The 16,270-nt window shown below is 40.9% G+C and overlaps 1 protein-coding gene across 1 annotated transcript in view; it reads right to left on the bottom strand.

Annotated features, from left to right (window-relative positions):
- Positions 1-402: 402 nt before the first annotated feature.
- Positions 403-16,270, bottom strand: part of SPTLC1 (serine palmitoyltransferase long chain base subunit 1) — a 63,850-nt gene continuing 47,982 nt past the window's right edge. The window contains exons 10-15 of the mRNA XM_069473980.1: positions 14,578-14,673; positions 14,144-14,240; positions 12,952-13,006; positions 6,475-6,592; positions 3,308-3,381; positions 403-1,790 (exon numbers count right to left, since the gene is read on the bottom strand). Coding sequence (XP_069330081.1) covers positions 1,697-1,790; positions 3,308-3,381; positions 6,475-6,592; positions 12,952-13,006; positions 14,144-14,240; positions 14,578-14,673 — 534 coding nt within the window. The 3' untranslated portion in view covers positions 403-1,696. The remainder of the gene's footprint in view (positions 1,791-3,307; positions 3,382-6,474; positions 6,593-12,951; positions 13,007-14,143; positions 14,241-14,577; positions 14,674-16,270) is intronic.

Raw genomic sequence — 16,270 nt, 5'->3', positions numbered from 1 at the left:
AGCTAATTAAAAAAAAAAATTCTTTTTGTAGAGACAGGGTCTTGCTATATTGCCCAGGCTGGTCTTGAACTCCTGGCTTCAAGTTATCCTCCTGCCTTGACCTCCCAAAGTGCTGGTATTATAGGCGCGAGCCACCGTGCCTAGCCACGACTCTGGTATTTTTGTAGTCTTAAGAGGCCAACGCTTAAATCAGCAGAAACCTAGGAAATTTCAGATATTATATATTCTTGTATATTCACATGGTTGGGTGTAAAAAAAGGAACTAAGGAATTCAGCTGTTCTTTTCTAAAAAAATAAAAAAATAGGCACACACACAAAGACTACTACCCTGGGTTTGCCAAAAAAAGTTAAAATTAAGAGAATATTCTGTTGAATACATTACATATGCAAATAGACTGATCATCAGGAATGTAGGTTTATTCCATTAAAAGGCAAAACAAAACAGATTTACCCCCAAAGAGTACTGTATCCTTTAAAGCAGCAGCAATCACAAGGCACATACATATGTACGAAATACCTCAAGAAAAATAGAAACTGATCATTAAAAAAATACATGTTATTTAAAAAGATGTTGAAGACATTTGTTAATATGAATATAGATTATTAAAATGACACTTCTAAAATAACTTTATTCCTTCACCTTTAATAAGAGAGGGAATAATGGTGTTATCTTGTGGCACATATCACAAACCTTACACCACTTAACTTGGTTTGCTAAAGAAAAAACAGGTAAAGTACAGCTTAAAATTTTTATTTTTAGTGCTTTCACATATTTTTTAGATATTTGGAATTCATAAGCTGAAAAGAAAAATAATTCTCATTTTTCTTAGGTTAGGAAAAGCCTGCAGTTATACATCCCTAGGCAAACCTACTACACAAAAAAGGAATTCATTTGAGATATTCTAAAATGTGAAGGACGTGATTTATATTTTGGGATCAACATAATAACCAACCCCTTCCTAAAACAGACTAGAAGTCAACACATTAATAAATGTAAAGGTCAATTATATTAAAATAAAATAATATTTGATTTAAATTATTGTTCATTTAGGAACAATTCTCTGATTAGGGATACTCAGGTTAGAAATGGTATAACATTAATATTTAGTGTATATAAAAATTCCAGGATTCAAATATATTATAATGAAAAGTTAATAGTAATCACACAGAAAGTGTCCCTTTTAGCCCCATTTAGCTTCAGATGACGATGACTGGGAGAGATGTGATTGAATGAGATTGTTAATAACACATCTTGTATCGTGTATGTTGAGGTGCTCCTCTGAGCTTTATGTTGCTAAGTCGCTTTTCTATGAAATATTAAGGGGCTAAGGAGTGCTCACAGAATTGTTCTACCAGAGGAGAGAAAAGAGAAACAAACTCCAGTTTTAAATGACAACAATAAAGAATACAAAATACTAGTATAATAAAACATTTAAATAGTACTAAACATACAATTTAAATACCAGTTATACTGTCATTAGTTTTCCTCTTTAAAAAATCAGTTCCTGGGCTTTTAGATGTATTTTCTTTTTAAAAATACTAAGCATCCTTCTGGTCACACATCTGGTCCATATCCACACCATTTGGTAACAATCCCACCAAATATCCACGTGCTTGCACTCTCTTCTGGGCCGCTCCCTGGTCAGCAGGAGGTCTGCACGTTGTGTGGCAGGAGGCCACAGTCCTGGGACTCAGCCTAGAGCAGGACAGCCTGGGTCACCTCCTTGATGGTGGACGCAGCTCTTTCCAGTTCTTCTTCTGTTTGTTCCACTGTGACAACAACCCTAATGCTGAGAAACAGTAAAGGATACAAAAATTTATCAAGAGAGAAAAAAATTTACCAAGGTCAACCATCTGTGGCCAAAGAGCCAAATCGAGCACCACCACTTTTTGTAAATAAAGTTCTACTGCAACTCAGTCTGCCCGTCTGTGTACCTGCTGTCCACAGCCACTTTCTCAGTACCGTGGCGGGTGAGCTGCTGTGACAGGGACTCTACGGCCGGCGAGCCCCGGCCTACACCATGAGCGCGCACACAGCCTGCTGTGGGCTTTGCACCAAGGCCAGGAAACAGTGTCCTGTCCCTCACCTACAGCTTCATGCAGTGCCAGGAGCAGGAACTCAACCTTTCTCAAATCAGTGTGTTTGGTTGTTTGTATTTTTAAGTCAATAAGCAATGTGGAAGTTCTGTAATACTCTGAGGCATGGCAGAAATTTTCAAGTTTTCAGGAAACTGAAGAAATATTAGCTTGACAGGACACCACCACCTTGGTCCCCCTCACTTCCCTTTGCAAACATCTGCTTCATGCACTGTATACACTTATTGAGCTGCTCTGTGCTGGGCACAGTCCCAAGATCACACAGCAAAAGCATGGCCCGCCCATGCATCTGTGGTCTGACCAAAAAGTAAACAAAGGATTGTGCGCTTGGATGGGTGCAGTGACAAAGGACAGGGGCGAGGTTTCTAAGGCACCTCGAGCTGCTGCCGCCAGAGTGACCTTCCTAATCCTCATCTGGCCACCCCCGCCTGCCATGTCTGCAGCATTGCCACCCCCAGAGGGCTCTCCCTCAGCCTCCCTGACCTGGTGCCCGGCCTCCCCCAGGACCTGTCTCTCCAGCCCCTCTGCTGCTCGTGCTCTGGGCTCCCAGATGGACTTGGAAGTCTGCGAACCACTGCAAAATCCGAGCAAAGCTCACACCTCACGTGCTGGAGGTGCCCCTGGTATCTGGCACACACAATTGTTTCTCCAGGCTTGGGTTAGGCGTCACCTGCTCTTAGAAGCGTGGGTGTCATCCCAGGGCAGAGCTGGCCACACCTCTCCTGTGACCGCCTGACCCAGTGCCATGTTTGGATGTCCACCTCCCTCACCTATACTATGAGAGCTCTGAGGGCAGAATCCGGTCTCCTTTAGTATCTTTAAGCTTTGCTGTGTCTTGTGGACTCTGCAGATTTTCTCCACCTTTGCTCTGTGTTTCCCAAGGCGCTGAGTGAGTGAATGCTGGATGAAGTGCCAGCAAGGCGGCACGACCCAGACTGCAGGATGGCCCTTGTGGCAGGAACTGCAGGCATGGCACGTGCCACCTTTGCTTCGAGTTAACTGGGAGGGTCCACAATGAGTCCTGAGGGGCTTTTAGTTAAAATTTAAAAATAACTAGTTTAAAAGTGGAAAACGGGTGACATACTATATTTTAATGACAGACATTCTTCCCGATCCTGTGACAGTCTTTCAGAATTTTTCAAAACATAATGTATTTCACAGAGTTTAAGGTAGGAAAGGAATGTAAGGTCATATTTTAATGCCAACCAACCTGGGAGGAGGGAGGCACTTCTCTTCTTTCTCTAAGTAGCGCGCCTGAGTCAATGCAATATTTCTGTTCATGCACTGTGTGAAGAACAAGAAAGATATTTGCAACCTGGTCTTCATCCGTGGTGGAAATTCAAACAGGAGGGTACACCAAGATCCCTCAACAGCAGTTTTCATTCACTTTTCCAACTGTAACTGCTAGAAGACAATACTAAAATACCACAGCGCAGCCTAGAGCAGCCCGGTTCACACAACTTCCTACAGTGATGACTATGTTGTTCTGCGGTGTCTAGTCCTGTCACCATGAGCCTCATGTGACTGCCAAGCACTCGGAGATGTGGCTGATGTCACCGAGAAACTGAATTTCTAATTTTACTTACTTCTACTTAGTTTAAATTTAAACAGCTGTAGGTAGCTAGTGGGTACCATTTTAGACAAAGCAGAGTTAAACACGGGGAAGTAGTATGAGCAAAGCCCTGCAGGCATCAAGAGCCGCACTGAAGACCACCACCAGCAGGACCGTGTCAGAGAAACATCGCTACACTTCAAATAGTAGCAATAATTTGATTTCCACCTGCTACATTTGGGCAAGGTGCTACCAGGACTAAAGAGTCTGGTATTAAATTTTTTGCACAGCTTTCTCATACGCTAACCACTGTCAATATTTCTTTTTTTTCATTAAAACATTCTCTACTAAAATAAACAAAGCATAAAAACCAGAGCAAGGTAGTAGGACACGGGTTTCTTTTTAGGGTGATGAAAATGTTTTTGGAATTAGATAGCAATGGCTGCACAACTTTGTGAATATACTAAAAATCACCTAATTTTATACTTCAAAATAGTGAGTTTTACGGTATGTGAATTATATTAAAAAAAAAAACCAAACCAGAGTAAGGGGTAGTGTAAAGGAAAGCACAATTATTCCACGTGCCTGGTAGGCAAAGCATTGCCTGAACAGGGGTCGCACTCTAGGCCGCAAGGACGCGGAGGAAGCAACACCAGGCCACGGCCACAGCCTCTCACTGACTCTAGATGCTGGACGTGTACTTCGGAAAGTGAACTCCTGCAAACATCTGGACTAGCTCTGTTTCTGGCCCTGGCTGGTTAAGAGACATTATAAACAATAGCTCAGTTTGTAAAAAATACTGTCCTGCCAAGCAACTCGACATAAACTTGGCAAAACCTCTAGTTCTACAAAGCTTAGTTAAAGCACCATGATTCTTCTTTCAAATATTAAAAAGAGGGGAAGGGGGCAAAAGATTTTGAAGATTTTAAGCAAAAGATTTAGAAGATATTAAACTGTAAGATTTTTCTTTTTTTCTTCCTATAGATGAAAAATGTCCACATAGCATTCTGTTCCCCACCCCAGACTGTTCTCTTCTCACTTACTTTTAACACCCAAGACCACTTCCTTAAGACCCAGGTATCACACTGGCCCACAGATATGCTTTTGGGATCTGACAGTTGCCCATGGACTTTCGCTTTCTCTTTGTGCTACATGGGTAATCTATGCAAACGCAATATATTCATATCGAGTCATTTCATTCACTTCTTCTTCCGTCTCTCTTTGGAACAAAGCAGTGGTAAGACTTTAACCACTGCTGTCTAATGAAAAAAGAACAGAGGTGGATTTACGGAATCAGTGCACTGGCATGTAGAGGAGGCAAGTGTCCGGAACGCTAAGCATGTGCAGAGAGCTGTCCTGAGGCAGCTCGAGGGGAGACTCTGAGAGAGGATGAGGAGTCACTGCTCAGAACGCAGCACAGGTACAGGCCGCTCTGTGTGGGTCTTGGCCATGCCACCGGGGCCGATTCCATTCACCTCTCACGCGAAGGCAATGCAATGAATTCGAATTTTATTGGCTTGTTCATTTAGTGTGTATTTAAGTTTATAAAATTTGTTTTGGTTTTACATTTGTATCAGAACACCAATCATACAAATGTTGCATTTAGTTTTGTGTTAGTATAGATATAAGCAATATTATAATAAAAATACCAAGACAGTAAAGCAGGCAGTGGGATATTTTTTCCCTCTAAGGAAGGTTTGTCTTTCTGCATGTCCGCAGAGCTGTGCCCCAGGGGACATCGGTGACATTTCCTCACCCAGCAAGACAAGAAGGCCACCCACTGTATGAAGTTCTTGATGAATCTGCTACTCCATCCAGATTGTGTGGCTCAAACACTCTAGGAAGTGGGATCGCTGTGCAGCCAGTAGTGGCTTTCACACCTGGTCTGCACACTGCACAGCCAAGAGATGGGAGAGCTCGGGCCGGGCCTGGCCAAGGCACACAATGCGCAATGGCTGTCATCATGACCCCAAGCCTTTGGAAAGAACTGTCAGCAGGACAAGGAAGCGGAATGACACCTATTTTCACCCTCAAGTACATACTAGGCGTATGTCAGATTCAACTAAAAGGCAGCGCCGTTCCAGGGCACACGCATTCACAGCGTGCAGGGCCACCGGGCGCCTCTTTCCAAAGGGAGCAGGAGCAGCCAGATTACCATGGGCGGGGCACTCGGGAGACGCAGAGCTACTAAATGGAAAAGGGCAAGTGGCTTTCCTCACGATGCGATTCTTACAACTAGTATCAAAGTAATAATTAGTTGTAAAATGACTTTTGGAAAATAAAGAAATTTAAATAAATCTTCCCACATAGGCATGTTACAAACATGGTCTTCATTCTTGCTTACAAGAGCGTCTACTTCAGGATGACACTCAATGGACTGTCCCTGAGCTATGCTGCTATGCCGGGGGCTCCAGAAGTCAGCCCGCTGTCTGGGAGTGTGTGCGATTCCTACACACAATGCCTCCCCTAACTACACGTATGAAAGCCTGGCTTTATGCATGTGAGCAAGTGAGTTTTCTGCAAGGCTAATTATTCAGAGGAGAAGCCAAGTATGTACATTTAAGTATAAAGCAGCACAGAATGCAACAACTTCGGAGGGAGCTGAGGACTGATCCATGGGAGGACTACAGCCTGTCACTGAGGCCAGATGCTGGGAAGGACCTGGAGCATTAGGACAATTCTGTGTCATGAGCAGGTGACCAGCAACTTCCTTTACACCCACTCTCTTGGGACAAAGAGATCTTTCTTACAAATGATGTAAAAAATTGCTTGGGGTGGTGGCAGAAGTGCTGTGTGGAGATGCACTCAAGCAACCGGACACTTACCTGATCCACAATTTCCTGAAGCAGCTTCACGTCTTGCTCTCGAGACCCGGTGCTGTCTTCCAGCTGCAGGTGAAAGGCTGGGGAGAAGGACTCCCCCACCACTTTCAATCCAGAGATGCTGAAGGAAACACACACATCCACAAACACCTCCAGGCTTGAAGACAGCTCACAACAGAAACCATTTGAAAGTCTACACTGTTGGGGCCCACAGACTATAACAAACTTGTGGCTGATGGGAAGCATCACGTGGTGGGATTCCACTCCCTACAAAGAAAGGTAAACCATGCGCTCTGGGCAGCACTTTCCTGGCTGGGAAACCGCCTGTGATGCTGTTTCTGTGAGCAAAGCACCAGGGTTCCCAGCCCCAGCCTCCTGCCAGGGGTCTGCGCCCACTGCCTGCTTGGCAGGACCCTGGCCTGTCGTTTCCTTGCCCGACGTGCTCCCTGCCTCCTGCTCTCCCCTGTGCTGGCTGCCCGTGCTGGGTCCCAGCTGCAGGGTCGGTGACTGTGAGGGGCCTCCTTCGTCACCCAGCTCAGGGTGGTGCCACTGAAGCATTTCCTATTACTTGTCCTGTCCTGATTCCTTCGTGGACCATGTACTGCAGCCTCTAATGTTACGCTTCCATGCTTAGCAGCTATGTCTTTACTTGGGTTTTGTCTCTCATAAATTATAGGGATGGTTTTTGACATTAAAAAAAATCATATTTTGACCACCAGCAACAGGTTTGGATTGAAAAAATTCCTTATTTGCATGTTTAGTTTTAAATTTTATGTGGATTAAGATTATCTTCTCATTTAGGATTAATGGTACAGAAATCTGCAGCTTCTCAGGGAGGAAGATTTCCTCAGGGGTGAAATCCTATATTTTTAAATGATTATCACAGATACAATGAGAACTCTGTGACACATTTTATTTAGTCAGTTCATTTAAAGGCCATTTTATCCCATAATAAAAAAATATTGTTTGATTTTTGATCTTCTAGGACACAAATGGTGATATACATCTATTTGAAATTGGGCTAAACATTTTAGATTGCTTTCATTTAGTTTGTTTCACCTAGAAAGCTTTGTCTGTTCCTTAGAATGAAATGATCATAAAAAACACTAGGTAGCACAATTGAATCCTCCCAGTTTAGGACTCAACAAGCTTTTACAGAATGACTACTGTGTGCTACAATCACACGATGTACTGGAAGCTACTCTCACTCGGCTTTCAAAACACTCTTGGACATGAGTAATTTGTGTCTCCTTTCTTTAAATGTAACACATCATGCTAGGATCTCTCAATAAAGCAGGCTGAAGGTACAAATCATGAAATCTTAGAATCTAAGGCATCTGAAATGTGAGGGAGCCTTCTAGATGAATTCCTTCACTAATGTAGAAACTAAGCAATACGTTTCCAAAACCCGTTTCTTATGTGAATCTTGACTGTATTAAACTCATATACTAAGAAGTATCAATTTTTTTAGGTCATGTTCTCTTAGAACTTAAAAGATGCTTTTCAAATAGCATTCACATAAGTCAAATGGCCTGGATTTTCCTCAGTATATACAAGATACCTGAAGCCCAAATCTAACTTGTGCTTTGATCAAATGGGTTCATCTCACATGTTGGGTGGGGCAGGAGAAGGAATTAAACAAAATGCCCTATTTCTGGTTGCCTAGATGTTGAATATTAGAAGAGTTTAACTAAACCCAAAGGGATAGAGAATTGTAGCTCAGTTTCAGAAACTTAGAAGCTGTGTTTCATAGACCATTATATACTCTTTAAAGACAAACTTTGGCAAACATATCATTTTATCCAAATGGATAAATACCGGGCACTGGGCTAGGTCCTGGGCAGGGCACTCGCCCTGGCAGCCATGGCCTCCACTGTGTGCTTACAGTCTAGGCAGAGAGCGAGACGCTCACAGACACGTCTACAACAATCTCGGGAGCCTTCCAGTTTCTGACAAGAGGCAAACTAGCACAGGCTGTTGACTTTCTCTCTCAAACTCAATCTCAGAAATGAGAGAAGTAAATCACTGATTAGAGAAAACTGGGGGGAAAAAATTACTTGGAACTAAACATCGAAGATACTAACTCTAAAAAGGTTTACCTTTAATATATTTATTAGAAAATGAGATAAAACTAATAAGCCAAATGTTAGGAGCTGAAGAAGAGTAAGTATACAATGCAATGAAATAAGAGTATATAAAAATAAGGAAGAAATCAATGCAAGGAAACAGACTATGACAAAAACACACAAAACCAAGCTCATACAAATTAAAAGAGGAAACGATATAGATACAGACTATCCTCAACCCAAAGGCACCAAAGGTAGAGAGCCCTAACAGGGGGACTCCACTTGATTTTGAAGAAACATAAAGCCTGGTCCTAATGGCTCCATGAAGTAAAAAGTAAAAAACGGTCAAATCATTTACTGAAGCTACCATAACAATGATTCCTATGTTGCTTAAAGTTGGCATGACAAAAAATTATGGGCTCATTTAAATTATAAATATCAATACAAAAATTCAAATTAAAATATTAGCTAAATAAACCTGAAACTATGGAAAAATATAATCAAGCAGGGGTCTTCTCAGGAACATAAAGATGGTTTAACATCAGAAGATACACCAAGGTAATTCGGCCATGAGACAAATTTATGATTTATCTTAATAGACATGAAAAACATTAATATTTGACAGAGTTCATCTATTTATGATTTTAAAGAAAGATCTTCAAAATTAGGAATAATCGGATAATGGCCATCCACTAAAAATCTATAGTATGATGTTTGATACTTAATGAAGGAATGCTTCTATACTGGGAATAAGAAAGATAAGGATGTCTGCTATTACTGCCATTGTTCAATACAGTATTAAAGACCCAGAACAATTCAGTAAAAGAAGAAAAAGAACTAAGATATATAAGAATTGGGAAAGAGAGAAAACCATTATTGCAGGTAATAGGACTTCTATGCACAACATCATAATAGAATGAAACACATTACTGGAATTAATAAGAGCTTAGAAACACTGATGGATATAAGATCAATTTAGAGAAAACAGTAATATTCTTCTTAATCACGAATAGTCAAGTATAAAATATAAGAGACAAGGGAACCCAGTTCATAATAGCAACCAAATCTATAGGACATCTAGAAATCCCCTTTAAAGGTTCCATAAAAGCACAAGGGCTTTAAGGAGAAAATATTCAAATTCCATTAAAGGACACAAAGGAAGATTCAAATAAATAGATCACATTCATGGATGACAATTCCCTCTCCTCATTAATCAGAAAATTTAATACAATTCCAATTATAATTTTAGCAATAATTTTGGAGGAACCTGTGCTCTAAAACTTACATAGTGATAAAACAGACACACTGATGAAAACAGAGTCTGAGGACTGAGTAACTACACCAATGAAATGGGAAAGAAAGTTCAAAAACAGATCCAGGTCCAAATGTGAAACTGGTATTATGATGGTATCACCAACCAGCAGGAGAAAGGACGTGTTTGGATGTTAATCAGAAACTGACCCCAATAATTCCTAACCTGAGACATTCTTCTCCAGACTCCACTTCTTCCTCAGCCACCATCCAGTTTCTCAGTTCCTCTTTACAGCAAAACTCCTCCAGATGGTTATCTAAGCTGTGTTCGCCTGCTCTCTTCCCAGTCTCTCTGGAACCTCTGTCAATCAGGCATTTTGCCCACCAGTCCCCTGAAACTGTCCATCAAATCACAATTCCCCCCACATGACGAAGTCAAAGGACAGGTGTTCAGTGAGCAGGCCTGGCCTGTCGGCAGCAGCACATCACAGGTTGACAACCTATGAAAGCACTTTTTTCACGGGGCTTCTAGGACCTGACTCTTCTGGTCTGCCTCCTCCTCACTGGCCACTATTTCTGTCTCTTTGGCTGGATTCTGACCTCTTCACATTGCAATGTTTGAAATCGTTATTTATAGGCTAATGACTCAAAAATTTATCTCTAGCTCAGTACTCTCCCTCACACTTCACACCTGTGTACCAGGCAGCTGCTCTCCACTCACTGTCCACCCAGTGTCTGACGGGCAGATTACCATACCTAGCACTGACCTTCCCCAATAAGCTTTCTCCCACAGTTCTTCCCTCTCTCTCACTAGCAACCCCATCTAGTCGCTCTGATCAAAAACCCTATGCTCAACCTGGAGCCTTCTCTTTCCCATTCACCCGGCATGTGAACTTCAGCCAAATCCAGCAGGCTCTTCCTTCAAAATATATCCAGAATCCAAACACCTCATGGACACCATGAAGGTCAGAGTCACCACCATTTTTTGCCTGCATCAATCTTCTAACTGGTCTCCTTGCATCTGTTCCTATTGTCGTACAGTTTATTTTTTTCACATCATGAAAGAGTAATTTTGCTAAGATGTAAGTTCAGCTGGGCTGTCACTTTTTTGCTCAGAATGATGTGGGCCAAGACTCTCATCACAGCCTACAAGGCCTGCATGGGCTAGTCTGTTATCTACCTGGCCCTCATCTTCCACAAGGTTCCCCTCTTCTTCTTGTCACACTGGCCTCTTTGCTGTTTTGTTTGTTGTTCTCTTTAACCATCTAGACACCTGCATTCAAGTACCTCCCGTAACCTTTTTTAGTGTGTTTAGTATGAGGTGCTCGTGGGGTTCTCCCAATGTGGATACTGAGGAGGCAACTGGAATGAGACCTGGAGCCCTGAAGAGTGGTACAGAGTGGAGACAGAAATCAGAGTGCTGTCGACACACAGGTGGCATGAAACAATGTGAAGCTACAGGTGTGTAAGAAGGCAATTCTTCAAAAGGGTAATGAGAAGAAAAGAGGACCAAGGACTACTAAGCCCTGAAGAGCAAGGTGTTGAAAGAAAGCCTTCCAAGGAGACTGAGATGAAGCCATTCAAAGATGTAGAAGAAAACCCAGAAGTGCAGTATAGCAGAGTCCAAAGGAAAGAGTGGTCACCTGTGCTGAAAGCTATGGAGACATCAATCAGATGAGGTCTGAAGACAGTCCACTGCAGTCAGCACCACGGCAGTCAGTGTGACCTCCACAGCAACAGTCTGGGTGAAGTGCAAAGTGGAAGCCAGATCTCAGAGTTTCCAGTGTAAATGAGGGATGAAGATGTGAAGAACGCATAAATAACTCTTGAGAAGGTTAGCTACCCAGAGAGGCAAAGAAATGGGTAACTACCCATTTGAGAAATGGGTAACTAGAGGGAAATGTGGGGTCATGGGCAAGAGGAAGTGCACAAAGTAGACTCAGATGCTCACATAATGACTCAGGAAAGGGGAGAGTCTGAGGACAAAGCAGGGGTGAGCAAAGGCACTCAGTCCTTCAGAAAGAAGAAGGGCCTGTGATGACTGCAGGGATGTGTCTGGGCTATGACAGGAGGAAGGCTGGTTCAGATATCCATAGGTGTGTCCACTTGTTAGGAGAAACGTGAGAGTTCCCAAGTAGACAGCACAAGGCCAGGCTGTTAGCTGAAAATGGGTGGAGTGAAGACAGAGGGTTAGGGATTTTGGAAAGAAGAAAAGCTATGATAGAGCTGGGGAAGGGGAAGATGGAACTTAGAAAACACCCCACCAGACAGATGAATTTACAGGGACTCCAATGTGCTGGTCTGTGTTGGTATATTACGATTTCACAAACCAACATAACTGGAACCAATACAAATATATCTCTCTACCATAAATCATGCAAGAACTTCTGTTACTATCACACAGACACACCCAGAACTTTAATTGTCTTTGCCCTTATTTTATTGTGAACAGCTGTGTCTACTCATTTATCAACTGTCCTTTTAAAAGACTCTCGCTTCCATATTTGGCAACAGAGATAGGACTTTCATGACCAAAAAAGCTTGTTTCACCTTAGGAAAGACAAAAAGAAACACCTTGGGCAATGTTGAGATCACTTTCTATAAGATCAGAAATATGCCTGAAAAAGTTCCCAACCTCAAATTTTTTCTTCAATTTCAGAGGACTCTTAAATAACTATTTTTGTGTAGTATTTTAAAAAAAAGAAACGTAAGGTTCATATCAATTTCACTTGTTCCTTTTTCTTAATTTAAATCAAAACTTGGCAATTTACTAAAAAGGGAACATAGTACGTGCCCGAGGTCATCTAATTATGGAACACAAAAGGACATCCTTCTACCTGTGCAGTCGTGGAGGGACACGCCAGCCTTTACTCTGGCTATTTCTGGTAGTAAGATGCTGAGTTGTTATTTCTATCTTTGCATCTTTTATATTGCTATAATATTTAATTAATGAGTTCGTTTCATTTTCTGAAAAGCAAAGTCACAATTCTTTAAGACAATGACAAAATGGATGCTCTGGTTTTAAACAAATAAACCAATTTGAGTGAACCAAACTTAGTTGCAATTTGGTCAAACTGACCCAAGTCTATAAAATTTAAAACTTTTCATTAGTTAAGTATGGTGCAGATAAACTTTATGTTGGTTGAAAATATATAAAACTTACCCTTGTAAAGCTTTATGAATTTGCTTGCACTTTTCCTTCAACACTGCAAAAATACCTGAATGAAAAAAATATATTTGGTAGTCAATTTGGAACATTTGATAGTACTAACTTAAAAATATTTTTAAAGGCCCAGTTCAAGTTCATCAGTTTAAAATGCTGCAAATCCTTGCACATACTAACAGAGAGCCAGTAACTCTCACTCCCGAACTTCCCCTTTGGTCTTTGGCACTTACTAACCAGCCCCTTCTCACCTTGCTACCCAGCAAAACAATGGCTCTTGTTCTTATCAAGATTCTACAGATAATCTGGCTAAGAATCAAAAGGTACAAATCTATTACTTATTTCTTGATCCTAAACAATTTGGTGAAAAATCAACTGCAGTGAAGTAATTTTTAAAATCTTTTCTTGATATTTTCCTTTTATTAAACCAGATTCAAAAACAAAGGATCTGGTCAGGAGGTGGGAGTGCCAGGCCAGGTAACAAGCAATTGTGAGGGTGCACAGACACACTCACATTTTCTGGTTCTCTGAATTAATACCAACGATGAACATTCAAAAATATGGTACCAGGTGAGACCTGCAAAAGCCTTTCCGTTTTAAGCTTTGGTAAGGTGGCACTATCACAGGTAAAGGCCACGTTTTAAATTCTTAGCTGACTTTTTATTCTGCCCACTAAGTAAGCTCTTGCTGGTAAACCAGGTTTGGTCTCAGTACCAATTGAGGATTCAAAGCCTAAAGGGGAAAAACAACAATATTTATAAAATTATATAGACTGAAAAGCAGCACACTTCAGCTAACTATAAAAACTATAACTATAATAACTATAAAAACTATAACTATAAAAAAGCGATAAACCAAACAGCAACCGGTTTTCTTACACCAATGGAACATGCAGGCCCAGCACTGATGGAGATGGAGAACCCTTCCTCCTCCCAGCATCTCCACCCACACCTGAGCCAGCCTCATCTGGGCTCCAGTTCCCAGCGTAGGAGAGAAGCTCTGACCCCAAGTGCCTGAGGCAGGGACAGCTTCTTCACTGCCATTCTTCCTGGAAATGCCAGATAATGCAATTAAGGGCCAGAGTCTTGTCTCGTAAATAATTTCCTCTAGCTAATTCCTCCAAAAAGCAAACCAGTAATATGACTAACATAACCTGAGATGTCTTTGGTTTCCTGGGTACAAAAGGTTATACCTGGATTCTCTTCCATGATGTTGAGGGCCTCAATTGCTGCAGCAGCTAACAGGGGAGGTAGCGAAGCTGAAAAGCAGTATCCCTGGCCGGAAAGTCGCTAAGAAGAAAGAAACAAGTTAAAAACATATATACATTTTCTATCCTTTTTGAGTAAACATTAGAAAGACACTGATTCTCTACCCTACCTACTTAACAGTGCATACATGTGGTGAGGGGGTAAAATCCAGCCATAAATAAATGTTATACATATAAAAAAAATCGAAGATGTGTTGTTAAAAAGGAGATAATTTCTAAATATAAATATTTAGAGTGATTCTTTAAAAATTGACTTTTAAATAAAAACTGTCATAAACTAAGAGTAAAATTTTATATTTTGAGGTGACCAATGGAGCAATCAGTTTCAGTTTTTGCTTTTGTTTTTAAAAAGAACCCACCTGATGGTCAATTACAAAAGATCTGCCACAGCAGAAACCTCCAATAGAAGCAAGTGAGTTCTCCATGTTGGCGCTGATAAGATCAATATCATCAATCTGTCAGAAAAGTAGGAGTGAAAGTTATTCCTCAATTTCAAGAAAAAAAGGGCAGCTTCAAGCCTAGAGACAAAATTTCAGCATTAAACACATCTGTCAACATCTGGATTCAAACAAACTACCTATATAGAAATAAAGGATAAACCACAGAAGATCTACCTCTACAGGGATGGATTGTATTTTATGGCCCATGTCTGAATCTGTCTCATTTCATACTTTTTTTTTTTTTTTTTTTACCATTTCATTATGCATTGACTACTTGACTCACAGTGGAAGAGATAAGTTAAAAGGAGATAAAATCCAAAATTATTTAATATTAAAACTAGTCAGATAGAGGTACAAACTAAGATGATTTCCTTACTAAAACAGTGGTCTAGATGGCCTTCCCCATGGAATGTACTTGAGATAAATAAAAATAATCTATCAAAGTTTTGAGAACTTTATTCCTATATTCAATTTACCTTTCAGTATTTCATAAATGAAATCAATTTAGCCAAACCTCATGGCAATGGAATCTCTGACCAAACTGGACAGTGGATGAACCTAATGTGCTCTAATGACCTAAGGGCTTCTGAGTTCCCAAGTCTTTCCAACTGCACGGAAGGCTTTTGGTCCTCATCTTCTGCCCTGGCCTCAGCACCAGGTTCTACTCTGGGTACACAGCAGGCATTTAATAACTACATATTGACAGCCATGATAATGGCTTGTCAGATCACATCAATGTATAACATTTTCTAAGAGTTCCACAGATCCAACAGAGAAACCTCTGTATTCTTACTCTTTAAACGTTTTTTAACCTTTTACTACGGCAATTTCAAGCCTATAAAAAGTAGAAAGAATCCCCGTCACCCACACTCAATTATTAACAACTCAAGGACAAACCTGCTTCATTCTACAGCCCTAACTGCCCTCCATCCTTTCTTTGGAGCAAACCCCAGACTTCACAGAGTTTCAGTTATAAACATTTCAGTGTTATTTCTAAAAGATATCGGGCTCTTTCAAAAACGTAATCACAAAACTGTTATTATACTTATTAAACTTAAGATGGCTCACAGAGTTTTGTTTTTTTTTTAAAAAACATTTGACTCTGGATCAAAATAAAGTCCATACATTCTGCACTTTTACTTCTTAGGACCTTATAAATATTATCTCAGTACCAACTGCTGAAAGCATTGAGAAAACTAGACCAGTGAAGCTTGTTTTCGTTTTTAAAGATTTTCAGGCCTTAAACATGGCTCTCGTGTACTGCCACATTTGCTTGAATTGTGTTTCCATGTATCTTAAACTCCTCCATGCATTTAACTGCCAAACTTCAGTCTGTCTCAGAAGAGTGTGCTTCCATCTAACTTCACGTGACAAGAACTCTGCTTTGTTTTTTTTTTTTATCTAGGACTATATGGATAGTGTGATGCAGATAATCTAAGGTGACTTTCTATATTATAATTCAATTTTGTAACACAGGTTGCAAAGCTTTTATGCACACATTTTGGAGAAAAAGCTTCCTGTGACTCTATCCCACCACAGCTGGTAAAGATAGCTGCTCAAGACTGGCCGACTTCTCTCTGCCCTGAGGCCCCCAGAGCACAACCCACTAAGC

This window comes from Eulemur rufifrons, chromosome 7 (assembly GCF_041146395.1).
Source record: "Eulemur rufifrons isolate Redbay chromosome 7, OSU_ERuf_1, whole genome shotgun sequence".
NCBI classification, from domain to species: Eukaryota; Metazoa; Chordata; class Mammalia; order Primates; family Lemuridae; genus Eulemur; species Eulemur rufifrons.
Note: the sequence above shows the minus strand (reverse complement) of the source record. Positions and strands in the feature narration are given on the sequence as shown.